Source organism: Copadichromis virginalis, linkage group LG6 (assembly GCF_057382275.1).
Source record: "Copadichromis virginalis isolate Kocher_CV1m ecotype Utaka linkage group LG6, C_Virginalis_male_GT1.1, whole genome shotgun sequence".
NCBI lineage: Eukaryota > Metazoa > Chordata > Actinopteri > Cichliformes > Cichlidae > Copadichromis > Copadichromis virginalis.
In genome coordinates, this window is record NC_140623.1 from 15,158,602 (window position 1) to 15,185,369 (window position 26,768).

The 26,768-nt window shown below is 42.8% G+C and overlaps 1 protein-coding gene across 2 annotated transcripts in view; it reads left to right on the forward strand.

Annotated features, from left to right (window-relative positions):
- The first annotated feature begins 195 nt into the window (after positions 1-195).
- The window catches only part of LOC146707500 (protein kinase C beta type-like), a 50,444-nt gene continuing 23,871 nt past the window's right edge, over positions 196-26,768 (forward strand). Inside the window, exons 1-2 of one of the 2 annotated variants that reach the window (XM_085458867.1) lie at positions 196-537; positions 966-997. In XM_085458867.1, the coding sequence (XP_085314993.1) occupies positions 374-537; positions 966-997 (196 nt within the window). In that variant the 5' untranslated portion in view covers positions 196-373. The remainder of the gene's footprint in view (positions 538-965; positions 998-26,768) is intronic. The other variant, XM_085458866.1, reaches the window with a different exon arrangement.

Below are 26,768 nucleotides of genomic sequence, written 5' to 3' on the forward strand. Positions count from 1 at the left end.
GGCTCGTTGTGCCATAGACGGAGAGAGATCGCTTCAGAGGTGTGCCACACAAACAACACGTCAACGCACAAATACAGAGAGGGAGGAAGAGAGAGAGAGAGAGAGTTGTAAGCAGCGGCACATCGGTGAGAAGAGGGAAGCAGGCGCGCGGCACGGGGACCCGCCGGAAGAAGCAGCTGCAGCAGCTTGAGCGCGAGCTGGACGCAGACCGACAAAAACACCGGCAGCACGAGCGACACCGCGGCGGCCAGCGGGGCGAAGAGGAGAAGGAGGCGGCACCTGTACCGCGACTCGTCCTCCCCCGCCGCGTCTCTCTCTCCCCTCTCCTCACCCCTCGTTCCTCCTCTCGGACCGCCGCCGCTTCCTCGTTAAGATGGCTGACCCCAACAGCGAAGGAGAGGTGCCGGAGAGCGCGCGCGGCTTTGCCCGTCAGGGAGCCCTCCGTCAGAAGAATGTGCACGAGGTGAAGAACCACAAGTTCATCGCGCGCTTCTTCAAGCAGCCAACCTTCTGCAGCCACTGCACGGACTTCATCTGGTGAGTGTGCGCGCGGGCGTGTGTGTGTGTGAGGGGAAAGGACACAGGTGATTCACTTGCTGCTGCGGCTCAATCGGCCTTCGTCCACACTGACACCGCAGTGTTTCTTTCATTATCATGAAAAACAACGCGGTGCGCCATACACCCCCCACCCCCCTCCACAATGCGACAACACCGCGGGCCTGTCGGGGAGAGATGGCGTGTCGGCAGCCGCAGAGCAGTTGCTGCTGCTCGGTGTTTTTACCGCATCGTCCCGGACACCCATCTCTGACACTGGAGGAATGCTGCTGAAGACACAGGGCCCCGCTGATGTGTGTGTGTGTGCGCGCGATCATGTGTGATTGGATATGTGTGTGCGCGTGCGCGTCACTGCCAATGCATATCTTGTGAATTCCCCAAATCTCACAGCCCTGTCTTTCTGTCCACAGGGGCTTTGGGAAGCAGGGATTCCAGTGCCAAGGTAAGAGCAGCGGCTCATTCACAAATCCCTCTGCTGCATATGGCTGTGGGTGTGTGGACGGATGTTCACTGTCTGAAGGAGTGTTGCTGTGTGTGTGTTTGTTTCTTATATTCGGGGGCCTCAGGTCTGCACACTGTTAACGGTGACCTGTTGACTCTTTTGTTGATGGCGGGTTGGTGTTGGCAGGCAGGTGTCAAACTCAAAGCAGGTGCTTGCCAGCAGTGACAAATGAGAGTGCGAAAGCTCCCCGAAGAGGCTCGAGCTGAGGAGACAGTGTGAGATGTAAGAGTAGAAGAGTCGGCGGAGCACTGAAAGCTGAGATGTCTGGTTTTGACCGAGGAGAGATGGCAGGGAGACAGACCAGGAAGTTAGATAGATCATGCTGTTTACATCTGATTGGAGCTGTAAAATGGTGGTGGGCGTGTGTCTGTGCATGTGGGGGTGGATGGTGATGTGTGGCTGCGGGTGGGTGGCTACTCAAGGTGCTGGTGGGTGGGTTGGTGGGTGTCTAGACATGGACCTCTGCACAAAGCAGTTTCACAAACAGGTCCTTGCAGCAGCACGGTGACACCCCTAAATCACATGCATGCTGCTCAGCTGTGGCGATTGTTGTCGCTCTGTATCACTTCCTCTTCTTCACCATCCTTCTCAGACATCCACCTCAAGTCATTTAGCCTCGGTCATGATCATCCATGTGCGGCTCAGGACGAGGCAGCCAGAGTTTCCACGTTAGCCTCTTGTGTAATAGCGAAAAAGTTGAAGTCCCCTCCTCAACTGCTCTGCTGCTGATACAGGAAATGCACCGGAGGTAGAAAAAATTAACGCTTTATGTGGGTGAGTGAGCGCACACGGGCGCCTGGACTATGGACTGGTGTGCGGTTAATTAGCCTGAGTTGATGACACACAAAATGTGGAGAGCACAGACTGTCTGCAGCCTTTCTCAGGTAGAGCTGCTGTCAGATAAGGTTTTATTGCAAGTTTCAACCAGCTTAGTGAAAACAGAGCACTCTTAATCATATAGAAAGCCTTTTATGCCTCTGACTGAGAGGAAAGTAAACATCAAAGATATGAAAAGTAGCTAACCAGTCAGACAAACTATCCAGTCAGCACTTGTGTGCATGCAGACCAGAGCTGTGCTCTGTAAGTTAATGCCAAATTTAGCAATAACTCGAGTAAGTGTTTCTTTTTTCCTCAGCTGTTACTTGGGCTGTAAAATAAAATGTACTTAAACCACTTAAAAAAAGTAAACAAAAAATCAGCACAGTTCATCTGTCCAGCTTCTCTAATGTCAAACCAAACTGCTTTTACTGGTGTTCAAAAATAAAAGGAGAAAACCCCCGCTGGGTTACAAAGAATGAGGTCCGGGTTATTTCTCTAACTGCAGCTGTCAGATGTCCTCACATGAAGACGTGCACAGAGTGATGCTCTTTGAAACGAGGACAGATGTAAGAATGCGCTCGCTGAGCGTGTCATTTGTGGGTTGCCACACAACAAGAGAGTGACTGAATTTGTCGTCGCTTAACCTGACGCCCTCCAAGAAACCGAAAGAGCACAATAAACATAAACCATAGCCAAGTATTGCATTACTATTTTGTTTGAATTTAATTTAGACTACTCTAGTGAGGAGGTTTTAGAGGTGTGTTTACACCTCCTCGTCAGAGGATTGGTTTAGCGGTGAGGTTAGAATAAGGTTTAGGCCGGTAATGGGAATGCATTATGTCAGTAAATCCACTCACAGAAATGACAATGTAAACATTCATGTGGTCATCCCAGCTCATCAGATTTTAGCCAAAACGTGATGGGTTCTCACTGAGATGAGCTCAAATTTGACAATGCGCTGACCTCAGAAATACAACCAATGAGTACCAAATGGTTCCTGTCTGATCTTGGAAGCTAAGTGGGGGTTGAGCTCGGTTGATATTTGGACAGGACTAGGTGTTGTAAGTTTGGATGTAGCTGTGCCTCAGAAGGTAGAGCATCCACTAATTAAAAGGTCGGTGGTTCTGTGGATGCTATTTAAGGTACTGAACCCCCAAAGTTTAATCTGATGCATCCATTGGAGTGTGAGTGTGTGCATGATGGTTTAAAAAGCCAGTCCATTTCTAGAGGGAGGTGAAGAGCAGGGCGATATGACCAAAAATATTTATCACGATACAGATTTGAAAATTTGCGATAACGATATAACTGACGATATAATTGACACTAGACAAAATACTTTACAACTCCTCAATTTTATTAGTGCCAAAAAACCCCATCAATGTATTTTCACTTAAACAAGCAGCTGTTTTTTGCATTAAAGTTATATAAAAATGTAACAGTGCAAATGCAAATTCCTTGCTGACAGTTTAACCAAAAGGCATTTCCAGTGGAAATGCCTTTTGGTTAAACTGTCAGCAAGGAATTTGCATTTCCAGTGGAAATTGGCCGACATATCCTCAGCATAACCATGTATAATATCCACAAAACTTAGAAAGAGGTTACACACACACGCAATACGGTAATATTATGTTGAAGCACCGTACGTATTACTCCGCGAGGCTCCTGCCTATGGTAGCTGTAATGCTCCGTAGGCTCCGTACCCATATTCTATCGCGATATTTCATTTTCTATACCGGTATTACCGTGAACGGTATGATATGGCCCAGCCCTAACAGACACATTAACACACACACATACAGAGATGTCTTTATTTATGAGTGAAAGAAAAATAAGTCATTTAATAAATTTGACTTGGCAGGTTCTCATTGATCCAGGTCAGAGTAGTTTTAAGCGCTTGAGTTGAAGCCAGCTTAATTTATAAAACTTATAAGTAATTTTAAATTTGATGTAACCACTGCATAAATGAGATGAAAAAACATCATGTCAGAGCACCGTTAGTCTCAGGAATTCGGCTCAAGCATAAGAGCTGTTTGATAAAGATGACGGGAAGGAAGGACAGCTTTCAAATGCCTGAGGTGTCCTGCGGTGCACAAATATGACAAATGTGTCTGTGCAGCGTATAATCAGCTGTAATCTAATAAAAATAATGCTGCATGCGTCTGAGGAGCACAGCAGTATGAGACGGTGCTTCTGAATGAATTAGCCCGTGTGATATGACAGTGATCTTAAAGGTAACAGAAAAGGTTAAAGTAAGCTCAAACACCACAGAAAAAACACATCCTGTCAAAATCACGTGATCCTTATCTAGCCAAATTAACTGCTGCCATTCAAAAAGGCTGAAGAGCAGCTTGTGTATCAGCCCCTCCCACCTTTAATTTTACTCGTGCTCAGAAAGTCCGCTGCCATGCAGAGCAGCAGCACAGCACATCTTCAGCCCCGCCGTGTGGTCTTTGGGGACCCTGTTCTTCCTGTTCAGGGTGGTTCTTGGTAAAAGTGATCACGTGAACAGATCGAAATGTTGGTATGAGTTACAACGCAGAAGAACAAGCACGGTCAAAAGTTGACCTGTGCTTGTACCGCACATTGAAACTTCTATAAATATGGAGTATGTAAATTAAATTTGGATCAAACAAATATTCACCTCGAGTATCCAGTGAACACTGAACGCCTAGTTGGCATCCTGTTCTTGTTTCAGATGTGTAGGCCTACATTTACACTTTGCTGATGCTTTCTAGAGTTCGACAGCTTTAGAAACAAGCAAACGATTATCTTGAATTCTCAGGAAGTGCTGTGTTGATTATTTACTGGTTAATGATATCTTAACATTGCTAAATTAGTTTGAGAAGTGAGCACAAGTTTAGATTTTAATGCGATAGCCTGAAAGATGTGCAGATGCAATCACAGTTGATGATTCGTTGTTGGAAACCGTGCAGTACTACAGCTTTGTATTGCTTTTATATTAATCAGATGTAGAGTTCAGCAGCTAAAGCTTTGTTTGCAGTTCACATATAAAGACAAAAAGAGAGAGTCGTCCTTCAGATTTTCAGTGCACAGTTTGTTAGAAACTGAAATGCTACTTTGTTGTTTATCCATTAATAATGTTGTGATTAAGTTTTTACGCTGTGATTTGATGATTTGGTTTTTGTGACGCACCAGTCCCTCAGTCAGTCACTCAGTCATGCTTTGATATTTCACTGAACAAATTCATCTTTTCCAACTGAATGATTCATGGGTAAAATAACTGATACAGTAATCAGTTGCAACCCTTCTTCATATTTAAGTAACTGCTTCTGAACAACCCAATCTAAAGTTCGTGTCTTTGGGCTGTGGGAGGAAACCCCTGTAGGCACAAGGAAACTTTAAGAATATCACAGCAGACCCAAAGGTTTGAACCCAGGAACCTACCTGCTGTGAGGTGTAACTCATACGTGTAGATGTGGATGTGAGAGTGTGTGGTTATCCTTTGCTCTGTGTTAGCCCTGTGATAGACTGGCAAACTGTCACCACTCTTAGTTGGATAAGCTGTTATGGGCTTAGTTAAACATGCCTGGAAATCTCTTAGGAACCTCCGGCACTGGTGAAAATGTGTGTTACTCGACTGGTTGGTGACTAGTTGCTGGCCGACTATAAAATTATTTGCATTAAAAACCTCCCTGTGATTGCTTTGGTCGTCAGCAGATTGCCGTGGCCTCTTGTTGTTTGGAGACCATTCACCTTCAAAGTAAAAGCTGTGTATTTCAAAAGGTGCAGCTTTTACTTTTGAAGGTGACTATCTGTTTGTAGTTTCCGTTGCACTTTTCACAGTTTCACTGCCTCTGGGCAAGCGGTTGTCGAGTGTTTCCCGACAAACCGCTTTTATCCACGCTAACTGAAGGCAACCATAGCAACCTGCTAACAACCAAAGTAATTGCAAGTACACTGTACTGTAGACCTCTTTGCAGCCAGTTAAACTTAGCAGCTGCTGGGAAACACTTGCCAACCCGTTGCAGAATGCACATTTTCCCCTAGCAACCTTTGATTTTTGTGGGTAAGTGGGATCATCCACAGGTGTCAAGGTATGTGTGAATGGGGCTTCAGAAAATGAATGGAGGGCAAAGGAAAACATTTAAAGGTGCTAAAATCATTTCCTTCCATAAAGAAGTTTTTTCTGTGAATTTAACCAGATGTGAGAGCTAGTGGTGAAATTTCTAAATAAACTTTTGTAAAGATTTCTCACCACAAGCTTCTGCTTTTTGTGAGGATTGGTCCTATAACTTCTGTAAATAATCGGCTGAACTTTTATTCATGACTTTGGAAACAGCCACTGACAAAATGGTTACACTGTAACGTCCTTTAGTAGCTGTGTTGAATTTATAGGTTAAATAACTTAAAATATATAAAAGTGTTGAGAATAAAGAAACTTTAAAAGGGGCCCACTTTAAAGTAAAACTAGCCATTTTAATCATATTTGAATGTTATGGCATTAAGTCAGATAATCTACATATAAGTTGCGTAAAAGAAAGGGGGTTTTCCTCTGCTGTGTTTTACCTGAGGTGAGAGAAAAGTGTTTAGATGTTAAGAGTGAACGCTGGTGCTTTAAGAGTCCTGAGAGAGAAAGAAGAAGGGTGTAGATTAGGTTATTGCGAATGGGAGGTACACACACACACACACACACACACACACACACACACACAGCAAGTCAACAACACTGTTGTCGTTTTGGTTTGAAGGAATTTCATACGTGTAGTAAGGACTTGTTCTGACGTGCAGGGTGGATTGTATGTGCACATGAGTGTGGGCGGAGGGGGGTGTCCAGCAGGAGACACTATGTTTCATACATGTGATATAGGTATCTTATGTCCGTTTTGGGCGTGTTGGATTCCTGTTCTGCAGGTATTCAAAGATCTCTATTCTTTCTTTCTTTTCCCTGCTTTTCATTTTTCTTTTACTGGTCCTCGTTTGTATATGTGTGCACACCTGAGTGCACCGCGGGCAAAAAAAGAGGAAGTTACTGTTGTTGTTTCCTGCTGCAGTCAGATGCAGGTGTCTGAACTGAGGTTGGATTGGCTGTGTTAAGGACAGTTTTCAGTTCAGCTAACGTACCATGATTTGAGGGAACGTTTCACAAGTGAAAACCACATTAGACAAATTTAAAATGCCGCAAAGTGGTTATAAATTATGGCTGGGATTTATGAGTCGCTGAGATGGGAAGGGAGAAGAAGTAGTTGGTTTAATGATAAAAGGCCTCTTTTTTAAATCGCAATTTTAATGGCTCCCAGTATTTAAAGCACAGGCAGTGGTGTGCAAAATTGCAGCTCTGTCGAAGCATTCCCAGCAAGCCCTGGCAGGAGATGGTGGGCCAGATAGTGGTACGATCTATGACATGATTACTCGTGTCATTATTTATACCTATTCTTTCTTGCTGTGACAAGTCAAATTTTCTCAAGTGACAGGCTGGTTCCCTTTAAGTGGTTTTACTTCTGAAATGCAGCCCTGAAGCAATTTCCATGGAAGGTATTTATTTAGACTTGCAACTTTCCTTCCTGCATGTTGATGTTTGAGTGCTAAGCCAATAATCGAATCATTACCAGAAACAATCAGGCTTGCACTCAATGGCCACCTCATTACGTACACCTTCCGTAGGGGTGCAACGATACACAAAATTCACGGTTCGGTTCGGTTCGATACTTTGGTGTCACGGTTCGATATTTTTTCGATACAAAAAAATGTTCATGCCTTTTTAATTTGTCATTTATTAAAATTATAAATATATATTTTAACTCAAAAGTACAGTTTTTAAATTTAACCCTAACCCTTGTGCGTGTTTTTTTATTTTGACAGCGAATGCGCACCTGCGGACCACTTATGTGCAGCCCTGGTTATTTAGCTCGTCATATTGCAGCCACAGAAATTCTTTTGTCCATGAAACCATAAAGCTGCACTTTCTTTTTGCCTTATAGTCTGATTTGTCATAACTTCTCCGTTTTGTGGTAAGCTTTTCTTTGGCTGTCACTTCTTCACCCTGACCTGTCTTATTTGGCTCAGCAGAACTAAAATATATATCCTGCTGCTTTTACACACGCACTCACATAAGCTCAGCGATTCTCTGCGCGATCAACCTCTCACATGTTTAAGCTGCGTGAGATTTCACTTGTCATGTTTGCATAGTAAGCTAACGATTAATAAGACGATGTCAGAGGAATTGGTGCACAAATTATCATCACTCACAGATCAGTGCTGTCGCTCTCTATACACAGTTCGCGCGATTGCAAAGTGAAAGCAAAAAAACAAGCGCAAATTCAAACGCGATTGCAATATGTCACATATTGACAGTGGCTCACCGATGCCAATGACATAATTACCCAGCTACATTTCCGAAAGAATGCAAAAGCATTGACATATATTTTTCCTTCCTACAATAGCCCGACGGGCAGGGCAGAGATAGATTTTGGTAGCCCGACTGAAAAAATCGCTAGCCCCGGGACGTTGGGCTAGCGATATTGCAAGCCCTGTATCTGATTGAAGAATCACTCATCTTTGGAAAAGAGAGTTTATTACAGAGAAATGGCTCTTTCCAAAATAAAAGCTATACTATCTGCTTCTTCTGGGCTATATTCTCAGCAGCATATTAAACATATATAAGGAGAATCATGTGCTAACAGCTGTCTAAATGACTCGGCTAAAGTTAGTAGCATGCTTGCTTGTTTTTTTTCTGCTTCCACTTGTCTTTGCACTAGGATGATGTCGGCGTAAATGTGCAGTCATATTCGTTGTGTTCCCACTAGTGCTTTCAGGTTAATCTCGTTGAAATGACGTTAACGCCACAACACGGCAAATCTCCGTTAACGAGCTACCGCCGATCGCCCCGTGCATGGGGCTGGACGGCCAACAAGTTAACGAGCTAACTGCGCTAACACACTAGTTCCCACCCATGTAATTGAGCATTGCATGGCACATCCAACATACTGTTTTACTTTAGTCCATGACTCGCTTACCTTCAGGGTCATACGTCACATGAAAACCAAAATAATTCCAAACGCCAGATCTGAATGAGGGTGGGGGAGGTCCATGTTGCAAGGAGAGCTTAACTTCTGTCTCGCTAGCTTGCCCTGCGCTCTTCCTTCTGACGATGCTGTCTGTGTTGAGCGCTCAGTGAATCTGCGTTCGACTACTCCGCCTAGGCTGCACTGTCGAGCCTAGGCGGAGTAGTCGAACGCAGATTCACTGAGCGCTCAACACAGACAGCATCGTCAGAAGGAAAGTTGATAAAATAAATTACAAATTTTGTATTGTTCGATACATATGCGTACCGAACCGAAAGCACTGTATCGAACGGTTCAATATCGATACGAATATTGTTGCACCCCTAACCTTCCGAGTGCCAGCTTGGACCCAGCTTTTTCCTTCAGAACTGTGTTAATTCTTCACCTTATTGATTCAACTACATGCTGACTGTGAAGGCTGTCATGAGCTCACTGTCATGTTCAAGAAACCAATTTGAGATGATTAGAGCTTTGTGACATGACATGTTATCTTGCTTGACGCAACCATAAGAAGATACACTGTGCTCATAAAGGTATTGACATGGTCAGCAACAATATTTGGGTGGGCTGTGGCACTTTAAATGATGTGGCAAAGTGTGCCAAAAAGTACCTACCCCCCCACAATTACACCTCCTTCAGCAGCCTTATCCGTTGCTACAGAGCAGCATGGATCTGTTGCTTTGTGATGTTTATGCCGACTTCTGACCCTGCCATCTAAATGTTGCAGCAAAAGTTGAGCCTCATCAGACCAGGCAGCTATTTTCCAATGTATCACACAGTTTAATGAGTCTTGGCATGTTGCAGCCTCAGTTTCCTGTTCTGACAAGATTGGGAACTGATGTTGGCATTAATAAGCAGTTGAACAGGTGTACTTAATAAAGTGTATTTTGACAGTTTGTAGAATAAACAGGGAAAAAATATTCAAATTCTGTTTAAACAGCATCTGCATAACACCCAAAGGTCATTGGTCCAAAATCTTGTGAGTTATTCCACATAATTTCAGAGTTTGTGGAGAGATTTGTAAATAAATCAATAAATAAGAAGAATGCCTGACAACAATTTGCGTTGAACTTCTAGTTTAAGTGACTTGATATAAGACGCCTAAGCTTGGGGACATTCTGATTGAAAGTCTCCTTTAATCTGACTATTTCTGAAACTGTAGTTAAGACTGGCTTTACAGTAAGGGCCTGTCTATTTGTTTTGGGATCGCTGACATGTAAACAGCATTTTAGGCCATTGAGGAAAGGACTCTTAAAAACACCCTTGCATGGTGAAAATTTACAAAAAAATTCCTGTATCTATGTGTGAACAAAGAAAACAAAGATTTTGTTTTACAGCATGAAAGGCGTCCACCTTCCTCTATTTATTTATTTATTTATTTTTGTTTGTTTTTTACGCCAGACTGCACGCTGTGTTTGTGTTTGCAGGGTTCCAGTTGGCTAACATTTCCATACAGTTAGGGTTATATTGCTACATGTTGCTTCCTTTTTTTTTTTTTTTTTTCCAAATGCAGAGATGTCTTTAGAAGTAAAAGCAGATCTGTGTTTTTAAAGAAGAGCATATATGGAAGTAACATAAAAATAGACATTTTATTGATATTTAAACAATGGGTATAATACTTAAACTAATTCTAAAAAATATCTAAAAGTCTAGTAGCAGTTCATAATTACGGTACATTTGGATAGCCATTAACTTACGCTAGCTGAACTGTTGCTGTTCATCACAACAATGAGTAAGTCTGGCTACCATGTTGCACTCCTCATGTAGATGCAGTATCCGGTCTTTAAGTCATACGTCATTGGCCGTTTCCGGATCCAAACTCCGCTGCAGGTCCCAAAGTCAAACAAACACTGCGGCATTACTGAGAGTTAAAAACTGTCTAAATTCTTTCATCTTTAATAAAATGATCAGTGTGACTCCTCTACAGGTGTAACAATTAAGTTTAACATCCAGATGATATCACATGTTCTGACTGAGTGATTGCTGAAAAATTCAAACGTACAGCTCTGCTATCACTTCCAACATGAAGGCAGAAAACTAAACAGTAGTGACGTTTGTAGGGTTACTAAAGTTGGCCTAGCTGGTATATAATGATGTGCTACATGGTGGCTAGCGACAGAGCTAGCATAATATATGGTTAGCACAGTATAAACACAGTGAAGCTGGAGGATGAATGCTAACTTTTTTCCACTCAATAAAAGTTAACATGAGGGTTCCCAATGGTTAGGGACAAATGCAGTCATATTGCAGGATGCTGTAAATGGACGAAACATCAGTCAGGAGAACAGCTGAGATGATCCATCCCCAATACGAGGTTAGTCATTAACAGAGATGGGCAGTAACGCGTTACTTGTAACGCGATTACTTTTTTTCAAGTAACGAGTAAAGTAAGGGATTACTATTGCAAAAACGGTAATTAGATTGCCGTTACTTTCCCGTAGGAACGCTGCGTTACTGCGTTACTAAAACCGTGATTCTTTGCGAGAATGTCTCACGACAGTGACGTAAGCGAGTGCGCCGTTAGTGACAACAGCTGTGTGCAGATCAACAATGGATCACATATCGATTGCAGGAGAGAGTATGAGCATGCAGCGTTTAAAGCGTGGAAGTACTGACCTTACTTTGAGTTTGATTCCATAAAAAGTGACAAAAACATTAGTGTCCGTTGTGCGTGGGAAGAAAACTTCTTTTTACAGCGAAAAAACCCCCAAAACTTCCAAGCAAGCACCGAGTGCACAACGACGTAATGGGAAATTCACAGAGAAACTCGCGGATTCTTCCACTGACCGCGGCACACCTGCACCAGGGTAAACCTCCGCCTACCGCAGTCCTGCTTTACAGGTGAAAATAGAGCAACAGGACCGCTGAGTCTTTGACTTTATTTATTTTCTGCTGTGTTTTACTTGCATCTATTTGAAAGAGTGAGTGTAAACACAAAAAATATTTTATTTTATGTGCTGGAATGTGCACAAAATAGGTTTAAATGTTAAACTAATTTATTCAAGTCAGAGAATGTTGCATATAATTAAATTTTTGCTTGATGCATAAAGTTAAAAGATTAAAACTGATAAAACAAGTTTTAAAAAGAGACTTTTCCATTTGATTACATTTTGTATGATGGATTATGCAGAAAAAGTAGAATTGGGCTGAAAGATCTATCGCTTTATCACCTATTCAGGTTGTAAATAGTGTTTTTAAAAAGTAACTAAGTAACTAAGTAACGGGATTACTTTTTGGGGGGGAAGTAATCAGTAATTAGTTACTGATTACTTTTTTCAAGTAACTTGACCAACACTGGTCATTAATATACTGCTGCATGGGCTGGGCTGTAGTTACATGTAAGGTTTTAAAATTTAGCTGTAAAATTAACAGTGGTAATAACAACCAAGAGAGGCTGACAGTTATCACTGACTTTAGGGGCTTTTTCAGAGTAAAATGAACAAGGTGCAAAGCATTAAAACATGTTAAAAACACAAAGGCTTTAATAAACACAGAATAGTTTAGACCCGAAAGCAGGGTTCAAATGTCATCACTTAACAACTGTATACGTAGCAGAGGAAAATTGTCCCCAATTCAAATAAACACAACTTGCTGAATTTGAAATTTGTCATAAATAACCAATTATACACTTATACTTTTTAAATATTTTTAATACTTTATCCTCTGTAGACAGTGACATTAGTCCACTTTCAGATTAATCTCATGGCAGACATGTTTACAGGAAGTAGTAGAATACCGACCTGTGGTTACGAGGCAGTCTAGTGCTGTGTGACTGAACTCTTAATGAAAGCAGGCCTGCTGTGAGGTCTCCTGGTAGCTTCCCCATTAAAGTGATGCCCTTTTGTCATGGAAGTTAGCCTTGAGGTCTCGTCCGGAAAACCCTACCAAAGTTAATGCTATAGTAATCACACTTTAAAGTACTCACACAGTAAATACACAAAGAAGTTTTCTTACCTCAATCAGATATTTTTTTCCTTCATGTTTTTTGTATTTGTCTGCATGACAACAGGGCTGCAGTGTTGTTGATGCCTGTCCTTGCTCTGATTTAATACATTCAAACTTGTCTGTGAAATAATAATGACATGAACATCAGTAGGTTCTTGTATCTCGTCGGTCCCAGGAACTAATAGGTTGTTGCCAAAAAAGAAAATAAAACAAACAAATCATATCAAGTGTAATCCATTCAGCATATTGTGACACAACTGATGTGAAAGGACGAGCCTTCATACTTCCTCCAGGCTCTATATTCAGGCTTAAGAGAATCTAGGCAGTGATTGGCGGCTGTCGCAGGTTCCTTCAGGCCAGATGAAGTGAACAGTATACTGTGAAAAAGTGAAAAAGTCAATGTAGGAAGTAAGACACAGTGGCGCAATGGGCTCAGTGGAGGACTTCCTCCTGGGAGAGCAGGATTTGAAGCCACATGTCAGCGCTGACACTGATATTTTTAGGCATTTGAAGCACGTACACATGCTTGTTCTCCTCTGATGGCAGGGAAGAACTGCAGAAGGCTTTTGGATATATTCTTTTTTTTTTTTTTTTAATTGCATTTTCCTGCTGCACCTTAAATTTGCACATATCCTGCGCTATTATTTTCTATGAATATTTATTTCTGTAATTTAAAAATGTATATTTATTCTGTATTTATGTTACAGTATGTCCAATTTCCAAATGCTTTTGGTCAGTACATCGTTTACAAAAACTATATGCAGTGCATCAGAAGGCTGCAGGTTACTCCCTGTTACCCGTTTCGAGCTGAACCCTGCTGCAGTATGCTGGCACAAATGCATCTCATACACATTAGACCTTGTTGTGTGTGCATATCTAAACAGAGGAAAGCGCAGCAGTTATTTTCCTCGTGAAAAACATCTTCAGCACGTTTATCGCCTCCCCCTAGACTCCGGGAGGGCCTGATTTGTTTGTAGCTTTGGTAAACAAATCTGCATGTAAGTGATGGTGTGGCTGACACGGAAATACGTCTCTTAATTCCTCTTAAATCCCAATTCACGTTCAAACATGCACACCATGAACTGCACTGTGTGGGGTGTTTGTATGGTCCGTGTGCAGATGCAGCGTTAGTGATGTTTGCTCCACCAAAAAGTAACTGGAGCAAAACATTTAAGATTTTCACTGATCTGGTCACTTCACACTTCACACCCCGCACTTTGAAAAGGAGATTATATCGGGTACTGGTCTCCTTATCAGAGTTTGATGGGCATCGCCTTGTTTTGGGCTGCTGTACGTGGCTGTAGCTGAATCACTGCCAGCGACTGGAACACAGTTAACTTTTGAAACTGATTGAGAAGTTGATTTCTATAAATGGCTTGACTAAGGAAAGTTCACAGAGTTTACTTCACTTTGAAGATTATTATTGTTCAGTGTTTAGTGGTAGGCGATGAGTTTAGGATGTAAAGAAACTAATGAGGAATATGTGATGTTTTCTGCCTTTGAAATTTGAGTTGGGAATAAATTTTAGTGTAAAGGGTTTTAAGTCTAGACAATTGTTTTACTAATTATTAAACAGTTTTAAATTTATTTTAAACTGCCTAAAGTAATGTTGAAGGTGAGGAGGTCCTCTGAACTTCACCAACATCCTCCATTGTCTTAATGGTTCAAAATGAAAGACTTCTATTCACAAAAAATTACAAATTAATTTAATTAATTGATAACAGACTCCCTGATTCAGAGTGTAAATCTATTAAAACAAAGTGCCGGCAGCAGCACAGTGCAGTAGCAGTGACACAGCATAAAGCACAAAGATAGCACAGTTAGTGGAAATTCTAAGTAAAAGTGTTACATAATCAGGGAAAACTAGTGAAAGCAAAGCAGGTAAAAGCAGTTTGGCAAGAACTAAGCCAACTTAACCTTGCAAGTCTTCTGTAGCTGCACCATAGTTTCCTTAACTAATTTGTCTCATTCTGCCCCCACTCCTCCCCTCTTGTTCCTGAAGCCTTTTCTTTTTCCCGCCCTCCTTCCTTTGCCTTCAGTTCCATTTACAACGCATCCACTTAACACACTGTTTGCTGCTACAGCTACACATGTTTCTTTTCCAACTATTTATTTATAAGTGACTTATGTATGTATGTATGTATATATATGTATATATTGTACTATTCTTAGTTAGCGTATTGTCTGTCTTGTCTTAATGTTGGTTTAAAATGGAGCACTGTAACAAAAAATAATTTCCCCCAGGGATCAATAAAGTATTCTGATTCTGATTCTGATTTCAAAAAAGAGAAAACTTTTATTAATCACATAATGAAAACAAAAGGGAAAAATATTTTTCCCTATCTGGGAAGTTGTAAATTGAGTCGAGCTTTTTAACGAGCTGCCTAAGGGGATCCTTTTCCACAGAAATCCGCTAAACTGGCATCATATCCTTAGTCAACCAGTCCGTAATTTCCATGCACTGTTTGCTCTTCCCATCATGCGTTGTCTTAACGAGTTCATTTGAACCATTTGTTTACTTTTGGGTTGTATGTCTCCAGCTGCTAGTGTCTCCTCCACTGTATCCTGGTTGTACTTCATTGTGCTTTTTTGTTTCCTGCTTTAAGTAGTGAAACAAGTTACTCGTTGCCACTTTTACTGGAAAGTAATCATCGGAGGCGAGTGCGGGTCTGGCGGTCAGAAGTGGCTTGTCTTGTTGTTGTACACAATATAAATGTTGCTATAGCAATGATATCATAATATTAAATGACACTTGAACTATAAAGATGACAGCTTATGTATTTATTTTTATAATGTGAAAATGTAAACCGGTATTATTGTGGACAAACGACACAGCCCTGCTAGTCTTAAGCCGCTGATTGAAAGCTGCATTAGTGATACTGTGGCTGTGAAAACAAACAGTCCTGTGCTGATCCCAAGGTGATGCAAACAGACTCTGTAATGACCCAAATAAACCAGAGTATTTACTCTCATGCAAAATATGTCCGACCTGAGCAGGGCCTAACGGAGAGTATCATAACAGCTTGCACTGAGTTTCCTCTTACTACTTCAACTTGTCCACAAAAGAAACACCTCATTTTTTTTTCTTCCTTTCCGTTCTCACCTCAAAATACGTCATTATCTCCTGCAGTTCCTGCGATGTCTGAGATGACCTTAGTGCTGCGGCTGTAAAACAAGACACTGCTCGACCTGATTAAACCAAGAAGTTTTTGGACCAGAGTGTCTCTGTGCAGGGTCGCTCTCAGTTTCTTAGACCCAGTGGACCTGTGACTTTGATGACTGCTACTATCTGCTAGAAAAGAACAACACATGCAAATCATACTGGCATTTTGACCTTTACTGCAAAGTCACCTATGTAGACAGGACAGATGGGGCGAGAGTCGGCGGTCCAATGTGATGTAAAACACTGAACTGAAACAGAAAGATGGCATGTGATGTAATCATCCATCCTCCCATGCTCTTAGCTGCTTATCCAATTCAGGGCGATGGGGAGGAGTGTAGCCTATCCCAGCTGATGGTGATCAAGAGGCTGGATTAGGACTGGGCGATGTATTGAGTTTTTAAATATATCGCTAGATTTTTTATAAGAGATATGAGATGTGACAATATCGTTTATATCGATATAGTCCACGTTAGGGCTGGGCTATATCATCCCGTGAACGGTATGATATAGCCCATACGGTACCGTGAACATACCGTGAGCCCAATGTTGGGCAACGATAAGAAAATGAAATATTGCGATAGAATATGGGTAAAACGCCCATGTGCAGTGCCTTTGTTTTGGAAAAAAGCGGAAAAAGCAATGAGAAGGGCGAAACAGTACACAGTATTCAGAAGGGATAGAATTGGAACAAGAGGAGGAGGAATACTTGTGTATGTAAAAAAAACACCTGGATTGCTCTTTACGTAGTTCACCAATAGATGTCGAAATAGAACATATTTCTATTAAAATCACTCTTTCCCCAGAAATGTCATTTACGTTGATCTGTTTATATCGCCCTCCTTCCGCAAAGAATATTTTTAATGAACAACTACAGATATTACTTAAATATCATGCTATAAATAATAAGTCTAATGAAATAATTGTAATGGGAGATTTTAATGTCAACTGGGACTGTGAAAAGGACAGAAAAACACTCAAGGACATAATTGAGACTTTGAACTTTACTCAACACATTGAACAACCCACAAGAATAACAAGACACTCTAAAACTAAAATAGATCTGGTTTTCAGTAATAAGCCCGAGCGAATTATTAAATCTTATAATTTTATCACTGGTATTTCAGACCACAATTTTATATTATTTTCTAGAAAATTTATAAAATCACGGGTTAAGAATGACTTTCAAAGTTCATCTAATAGGAGATCCTTTTATGAATTCATACCAAGAAGTCAGCGACAAAATGTAGCAGAAGCATTAGCATCAGTTAACTGGGAGCCTTTATTGTGTAGTGATGATCCACAATTCTGCAGCAGTCACTTCACTGACATTAAGGATGTTATATCAACATACTCCATTAGAGGTCGACAAAAAATAAAGACAACATCTAATTTGCCCTGGTTAAACAAAGAGTGCAAGAATTTAATGAAAACAAGAGATCAATTACTAAAGCAGTTCCTGAAAACAGGTCTAACTCTGGATAGACAGAGGTTTACTTCAATGCGGAACAAAGTAACAAGAAGTTCGAGACAGGCCAAAGCAAAAATTTTTATAAATATAATTGAAAGAGCCAAAGGTAATGGTAAAATTATCTGGCAACACTTAAATAAATTACTAGGCCGTCATTCAAACAAAAGTAAAAATACAATTGATCTTTGTGTAAATAACTCTATTGTTAGAGAGCCTCTATCTATTGCTAGTAACTTAAACCCTTTCTTTATTTCATCTGTTAAGGAGATCAGTCAGAGCTTTGACTCAGTCGTATGCTCTGATAGTGTGAATGATGCTGTCAAAATTTGTTCACCATCACTCATATTTCAGACACTGAAGTTGCTAAACTAATTACAGGTTTAAAACAATCAAAAGCACTTGATGTATATGGTATTAACACAAATTTCCTAAAGGAACATATGGATTTGCTTGTACGTCCAACAACTCATGTTTTGAATATGTCATTCGAACATTCCATTGTTCCAACAGATTTGAAAATTTGCTGCAGTTACACCAATTTTCAAAGCAGGTGTGAAGACTGACATGGCTAATTATCGCCCCATAAGCATACTCCCGGTCGTATCTAAAATAGCTGAGAAGTGGGTGGTTAAACTCCTCACTGCTCACCTAGAAAACACCCAACCCTCATTACATCCATTGCAGTTTGGCTTTCGGGCACATCACTCCACAGATACTGCCCTGTGTATGCTAGTGGAGAACTTGAGGAGCTTGCTGGACAAGAGTCCCTGTGTTGGAGCTGTATTTTTAGATCTGAAGAAGGCTTTCGACTCTGTAAACCATCAGATATTGTTGTCCAGATTGACTCAGTTTAATATCTCCAGTCGGGCTCTTCAGTGGTTTGCCTCATATCTCTCACACAGGAAACAGTGTGTGTTGTTGGATGGGGTTAAATCTCCATATTTAGACTGTGATACAGGGGTTCCTCAAGGATCTGTTCTTGGGCCCTTATTGTTCTCTCTCTTTTTATCAATAACTTACCTGAAGTCTGTCCAAATATATTTGCTCAAATGTATGCAGATGATGCAGTTATATATACGCAAGCAAATAGTGTCCAGCAGGTGGCAAAAGATCTTACAGCTGCTTTAGCATTAATGCATAGCTGGCTGGAGGACTCATGCCTAATGTTGAACACCTCAAAAACTGTCTGTATGTATTTTTCAAAACGCCCCTTAAACTTGAAGCAGTCAAACATATTCCTGGATGGAGCAGAGCTTGAATTAGCTCCAGAATTTAAATATCTTGGGGTCATTCTAGACCCAACATTATCCTTCAAGAGTCACATAAATAAGAGTCACTTCCCACCACCACTGTGTCATGTGTTAAAAAAACATAAATTACTGAACTTCAATAACTTAGTGAAACTTAAAAGAGTGTGTTTAATATATAAAGTCTTACACCCCCTTGCTCCACCACCACTAAAGCAGTTCATTAGGCATAAAGAAAGCTCAGACAGGACAACTCAAGCTACAACCCGAGGAGACTTGTTTATACCCCACAGACGGACAGTGGGCAGAACGTCCTCTCTGTTAAGGGTGGCCATCTGTGGAACAGTCTTCCTCAACTCATTAGAGAATGCTCTACACTCAATTTGTTTAAGGCAAAGGTTAAAAACTGGTTATGGACAAATCAAGTGTGTGATCATGTATGAGTTGTATAGTTTTAATGTTTTATTTGGGAACAGAATGGTGTGTATGTGTAAGTTTGGTGATGGAGTTTTTATTATGAATGAATGATGAATTTTTATGAATTATTATTTCTATTTTTTTTTTATGTTTAATGACAACAGATGGAAATTAGCCTTTGGCTATAATCTGGCATGTTTACATTCATGTACTTTTTTTTTTTTTTTACATTTATGGTTTGTAAATTGAATTGGTTTGTAAAAATGCTGCAACTTCAGTGGTGTGGAACTGGTTTAGCTTTCGTCTGTCAGATACACAACAAAACACTGTTTTTGATGGAGCATGCTAGTGGGCTGTCGTTATTACCGTGTTGTTTGGAAAATACGGCACACTTAAAATCAATCCTTTGATTTTTCTGAAAATCGACAGTGCCCCTTATAATCCCGTGTGCCTTATGTATGAATTCTGGTTGTGTTTACTGACCTCGAAACGAGTTTATGTCGTACACGGCGAAAATCTGTCAAATGTTTTAGTGTGACTTTCGTAAGCTACAAACCCGCACCGCTTGATGGATTGTCGAAGCATTACAGCTATCGTAGGCAGGCGCCTCGCGGAGTGATACGCACTGTGCTTCAACATAATATTACCGTATTGTGTGTGTATAACCTCTTTTTAAGTTTTGTGGATATTATACACGGTTATGCTGAGGATATGTCGGCCAATTTCCACTGGAAATGCCTTTTGTTGTTGTTCACTTGTTTAAGTGAAAATACATTGATGTTTTTTTTTTTAGTTTTTTTGCACTAATAAAGTTGAGGAGTTGTAAAGTATTTTGTCTAGTGTCAATTATATAATCAGTTATATCGTTATTGCAAATTTTCAAATGTATATTGTGATAAATATTTTTTGTCATATCGCCCTGCTCTAGTCTACGTTACGTTATAACTATACTTGTGGAGCCGCAAGTTTGCCTCTCTTTCGTCCACTTTTGTCTCTACGCTGCGATACTCTGCCTCGCCTCTCCTTCACTGAACACAACTCCCCCCCCCCCCCCCCCCCCCAATCACTTCACCTGCATGCAACGGCAAGATGGATACGGCAGCTATCAGAGAGGAGCTGGTCGGTAAAAAGAAAACAATTGGAGATTACTATTTAAGTGCTGCATTAACGGGGCAAATCTCTGTTACCGCGGATCGCCCCGTGCGTGAGGCTGGACGGCGTCAATGCGTTAACGAGCTAACCGCGCTGACGCCTAAAATCCTTTCATTTTCCCAAAAATCGACAGTGAGCCTTATGTATGAATTCTGGTTGTGCTTACTGACCGCGAACCGATTTTATGTGGTACACAGCGCTCAGAAAACTTTCAAAAAATGTTTTGGTACGACTTTGGTAAGCTACGGAGCCGCACCGCTTGATGGATTGTTGGAGCATTACAGCTACCGAGGAGCCTCGCCGAGTGATACGTACTCTGCTTCAACGTAATATTACCGTACTGTGTGTGTATAAGGACCATAAATGGCACCTGTTACGAAGCAGATTTCAAACTCCAGGCTGTCAGTCAGGCAGTAGGACTTGGGAACAGAGCAGCTGTGAAATCTGTCTTTGTTATTATGCTCAGCGTCTTTTAGTTTACATTTTGACTACACAATTGTGAGCTTTTTATTATGCACAAAAACAACATTGTTTTATATTACTTGGGGAGCATTATTATTTAATAAATGCTGATAATTTATTTCTGAGTAATTTTTTCTTGTACATCTGCGCTGTATGTTAATAACTTCTTACTTTATGGCTTTAAAAAATATCGAGATATAGATCGTTTATCGCCATCCAGCTAAAGAATATCGAGATATGAATTTTGGGTCATATCGCCCAGTCCTAGGCAGGTCATCGGCGTCATCAATCTCATACATGGATTAAACTCCATAAAAGTTGGCGCCTTAAACCCACAATAATGAAAATTGTGTGGTGCTAATGGAACAGGTGGAGCACAGTTAATCTCATTCACATACACTGATGAATGATTTTTTCCTACTCTAATCAATGAAGTATGTGTAGACGGATATTAGTGGAACAGGTGAAATGGTATTAAGTCATGGCCCCACACACAAACAAAAAATCCAAATATTTCCAACTCCCAACCACAAATTAAGGAGATCATAACTTTATTTCTGGACGCAGCTTCAGCCAGAGTCTTTAGAGAGCCATCGAGGAGCACAGCATTATCTTTATGCTTCATTTTATTCATGCAAGTTAAGGCCTGAAGGATGATTATGAGTGTCCCCGTCTGTGCTTTGTGTACTGGTAATCATCCAAGATGGAGGAATTTCCCGGCGCTCCTCCTGTTGATGAGAAACTGGCAGTCCTTCGCAGGAATCTTTTTTGGATCGACTCTGGTTCGCTGCCGATGCCGTCAGTCAGATAAAATTGGGCGGCGTGTGTAGACTCGACTCTAGGGCTCAGCCTGGTTGCTAAGCAACAGAGCAAAGACCCCTTCGCCAGGTCACTAAGCCTGTCTTTCAGTAGTGTGTACCTTTTTGTGTGTGTGCGTACAGATGTGTGTGAGTGACAGTGCAGATTTATGAACAAAAGCCTCTAAAGTGCAGCTGCATTCTTCGCTGTTTTCTGCCGCTCCAGTTCTCTGTTTCTGTCTTTCTGACATGCTGCAAACACACAAATGAATTTCCACCCCCTCACATTGCCTCAAACCCAGCTGTGCCCCCATCCCTTCCTGCCCACACGCACACATTTGTGCTCCTATCGTTGCGAGGACCCTCGTTGGCATAACACATTCCCCGACCCCTTTACTCTAACCCCAACTGTCACAGCCGAATGCCTAACCCCGGCTATCAAACCCCAGAGGTAAAACTAATTTTAACGCGGACCCTGAAACGACCTCTAAACTGTCAAACAGCTGTTCGATCAGAGCGGGCTAGGTTTCCGAAAAAGCGTCCTCACTCCAGAGATCTAAAACTCAAATTGGTCCACACAGACGTGCAACCCCACATCTTCCGCTTCTTCACTCGTTTTTCTTTTTTTTTTTTTTTTTTTTTGTCTATCCTGTCTCGCCGCCTTCTATTTTTTCCCCTCTCGTGGTCTCATTTGCATTGTGCAGGGCAACAGAAGGGCCGTCTTCATCCCATCCCTATTACTGTTGTGTCTGTGGTGTCTGTTTGATTTAAAATCGGACTGATGTGGCCCAGCCTCACTCCTGCTCTAATGAAACGCTCACACGGACACACGGCCTTGAGCACTCTGTTGCTTAACTGCTAGAAACCCGTGGAAAGTGCCTCCAGTTGCCGCTGTGCCTCATTCAAATGTAATGAGAAGGTGAATAATTAAGATTAAAGCACAGCGTAATGTCACCCTGCATTTGTGTGTCTGTGTGTGTGTCTGTTTTAGGAACTGGCTCTTGTTGCAGTGAGGTAATATTTTCATGGTCATGATCGTTAGAGCCATTGTCATGCCAGATTTCAGTTTTTAGATAACACTGTGAGCCATTTCAAAGTGGAAGTGGGTGGTGCAAGATTTTTTGTTTTTGTTTAAAATACCGTGCTGATGATGAGACTAAACTGTTCCACTCTCTCTGTCGGTTGTTTACTTCATCCGTGGAAAGTGATTGCTCTTTACTTGCGTCTGAGAATGAGACAAAAACGTGGATGTTTCTTTTTCTGAGCTTTAGTTTGGCTTTAGTTTTTTTTCTTAAATCTTTTTTGAATCAGTGGTTGATTAAAAAACCTACTGACCTGAGATTAATTAGATCTGTGCTGGCATTCAAAAACAGATTGAAAACCTTCTGGTCCACACAGGCCTACACCCAGTACCTGTGTGTGTGTGTGTGTGTGTGTGTGTGTGTGGTTTGCCACTTGACACCTGTTGATTGCTATTTCTGTCCTAGCACAACCCAGAAACTATCAAGTAAATTAGATAAATGTAAGATAAGACTTCTCTTTTTTTCTTGCTTCAAAGTGGACTTGAATTAGCGATCTGTGTTCTAAATTTGCACATAATGTTGAAAAAGAGGCAACATGCAGCTAGCTTACCCAGTGTTGGTTCATGGAGATGGAAATTTGTGAGACCCAGGGAGACTTACAGTGTCGGGTTTCTGTTAGGGATGCACCAATATAGTTTTTTTCCCCCTGTTGCAATCCAGTACCTATACCTTAACTGTGGGTATCTGCCACAGTATATATAATTAACAAACTGCAATCTCCACTGTGAGGAAGATGGCGCCGGTGAGGTCGGCTGCCGTCACGACTGCTCCGACCACTTTTTCTTTGTCTTTGTTTTTCAAGTTAGTTTTCAGCGTTTCTAAATCGGCAAAATCATCACCATTGGGTACATTAGGTATGACAGTGACACTCTTGTTTCTATTGGTATACAATGTACTCACAATTCGAAGTTTTTAACTCCGGATCCGAGCTGGCCGAGTGAGATCTCGAGGGAGAACAAAGGGAAGCGGCGGCGGCCTAGAGGGAAGCGAGCCGGCGTCAGGAACAGGCTGAGAGCTCGTGCACACCGCACACCTCTGCCTAGCATCCTGCTCGCCAACGTCCAGTCACTGGAGAACAAGCTTGACGACCTCAGGGCCAGGATAAAGTTCCAGAGAGACATTCGGGACTGCAATCTCCTCTGCTTCACCGAGACATGGCTGAACCCAGCGGTGCCGGACCACGCCATCCAGCCGGCCGAGTTCTTCTCGGTTCACCGCATGGACAGGACACGGGACTCGGGGAAGTCAAGGGGAGGCGGCGTGTGTTTAATGGTGAACAACAACTGGTGCAACAGTGCGAACGTTGTTCCTCTCACACGCTCCTGCACACCAAATCTGGAACTACTGTCCATCATGTGTCGTCCTTTTTATCTACCTCGGGAATTTACATCGGTCATTGTAAGTGCCGTTTATATTCCACCACAAGCGGACACGGTCACCGCCTTATGCGAGCTGCATGAGGCACTCACACAGCACCAGACACAACACCGGGACGCTGCGCTTATTGTGACGGGGGACTTTAATAGCGCCAACCTCAAACGCGCAGCGCCGAACTTTTATCAACACATCACCTGCCCCACCAGGGGTGAAAGGACACTGGACCACTGCTACACTACGGTCAAGGACGGCTACAAGGCACAATCCCGCCCCCCGTTTGGCAAATCTGATCACGCCGCCATCTTCCTCATGCCAAAATACAAACAAAGGCTGAAACAGGAAGTTCCGGTTCAGAGGAAGGTCGCGCGCTGGACGGATCAATCGGTGGCCGCGTTACAGGACGCACTCGATGACGCAGACTGGGGCATGTTCAGAAACAGCTCCGACGATGACGTCAACGTGTTTACGGAAGCAGTTGTGGGATTCATCGGGAAACTAGCGGATGATACCGTGGAGACAAAGACTATCACAACGTTTCCCAACCAGAAGCCGTGGGTGGATAAAAACCATCCGCGACGCTCTGAGATCCCGCACCGCTGCCTACAACACGGGACTCATGACGGGGGACATGGACCCGTACAAAGCCGCGTCATATAACGTGCGGAGGGCGGTGAAAGAGGCGAAGCAGCGCTACGGGAGGAAACTAGAGTCACAACTCCAACAGAGTGACTCTAGGAGCCTGTGGCGGGGACTAAGGACAATAACGGACTATAAAGCACCAACAACCGGTATGACGAACGCGGCCGTGACTCTGGCAGACGAGCTGAACACTTTCTATGCTCGCTTCGAGGCTGCAGCTAAGGTCTCCAACAATGCTAGTGTTAGCGGCGCTAACGGCTGCAGACAGGAAGATACTGCCAGCACCGGAAACGTGCTCGTCATCTCCGAGCATGAAGTAAGGAGAGCCTTCAAGAGAGTGAACACCGTTCGCCTTGTAATCGGAAGGCTGCCGGTTCGAGCCCCGGCTTGGACAGTCTCGGTCGTTGTGTCCTTGGGCAAGACACTTCACCCGTTGCCTACTGGTGGTGGTCAGAGGGCCCGGTGGCGCCAGTGTCCGGCAGCCTCGCCTCTGTCAGTGCGCCCCAGGGTGGCTGTGGCTACAATGTAGCTTGCCATCACCAGTGTGTGAATGTGTGTGTGAATGGGTGGATGACTGGATATGTAAAGCGCTTTGGGGTCCTTAGGGACTAGTAAAGCGCTATATAAATACAGGCCATTTACCACCAGGAAAGCAGCAGGACCTGACGGCATCCCAGGTCGTATCCTAAGAGACTGCGCATACCAGCTAGCTCCTGTGTTCACTGAGATATTCAACATCTCTTTATCTCAGTCGGTGATCCCCACATGCTTCAAAGAGTCCATCATTGTTCCTGTCCCGAAGAAACCCCACCCTGCTTCTCTCAATGACTATCGCCCTGTAGCCCTCACCTCAGTAGTGATGAAGTGCTTTGAACGCCTGGTCAGAGACTTCATCATTTCTTCACTACCAGACACACTGGACCCACTACAGTTCGCTTACCGTCCAAATCGTTCCACAGACGATGCCATCTCTCATCTCCTCCACACATCACTCACTCACTTGGACACTAGAAGGGGGAATTATGTTAAAATGCTCTTCATAGACTACAGCTCTGCATTTAACACCATAATTCCCTCCACACTCACCACCAAGCTGGAGCATCTGGGACTCAGCTCATCTATGTGTCAGTGGATCTCCAACTTCCTAACTGGCAGACCACAGGCAGTAAGGATGGGCGGACATGTCTCAGCCTCCACCACTCTCAGCACTGGAGCCCCCCAGGGGTGTGTTCTGAGCCCCCTGCTGTACTCTTTGTACACATATGACTGTGTGGCCACTACCAGCTCCACCACCATCATCAAGTTTGCTGACGACACCGTCGTGGTGGGCCTGATCTCTGATAACAACGAGACGGCCTACCTGAAGGAGATTAGGAATCTGGAGAACTGGTGCCAGAGGAACAACCTCCTTCTAAACGTCAGTAAGACAAAGGAGCTGATAGTGGACTTCAGCACTAAGCAGGAGAGGAACTACCAGACCCCCGTCATCAACGAGTGCCCAGTGGAGAGAGTGGACAGCTTCAAATACCTCGGAGTTCACATCACGCAGGACCTGTCATGGTCCTGTCACATCAACACCGTGGTGAAAAAGGCCCGACAGCGTCTCTACCACCTCAGACGCTTGAGAGACTTCCAACTGCCCTCCAAGGTGCTCAGGAACTTTTACTCGTGCACCATAGAGAGCATCCTGGCGGGAAACATCTTAACCTGGTTCGGGAACAGCACCATGCAGGACAGACGAGCTCTACAGAGGGTTGTGCGGTCAGCTGAGCGCACCATCCGCTCCGAGCTCCCTGACCTGCACTCAATCTACAGCAGGCGGTGCTGGACCAAGGCCAGGAAGATCGTGAAGGACCTCAGCCATCCCAACAACAGACTGTTCTCTCTGTTGAGGTCAGGAAAGCGATTCCGCTCCCTGAAGACCAACACAGAGAGACTGAGGAGGAGCTTCTTCCCGCAGGCGATACGGTCTCTCAATCACACCACCACACAGTACTGACCCACACATATGGTTCTTACACACACACTGGACTTTCTGGACTTTGTTTTTGCACAACACTGGTCACTATATTCTTCATTTCCGGTTAATACTTGTACAGCTGCTGTTATTGTGTATATATT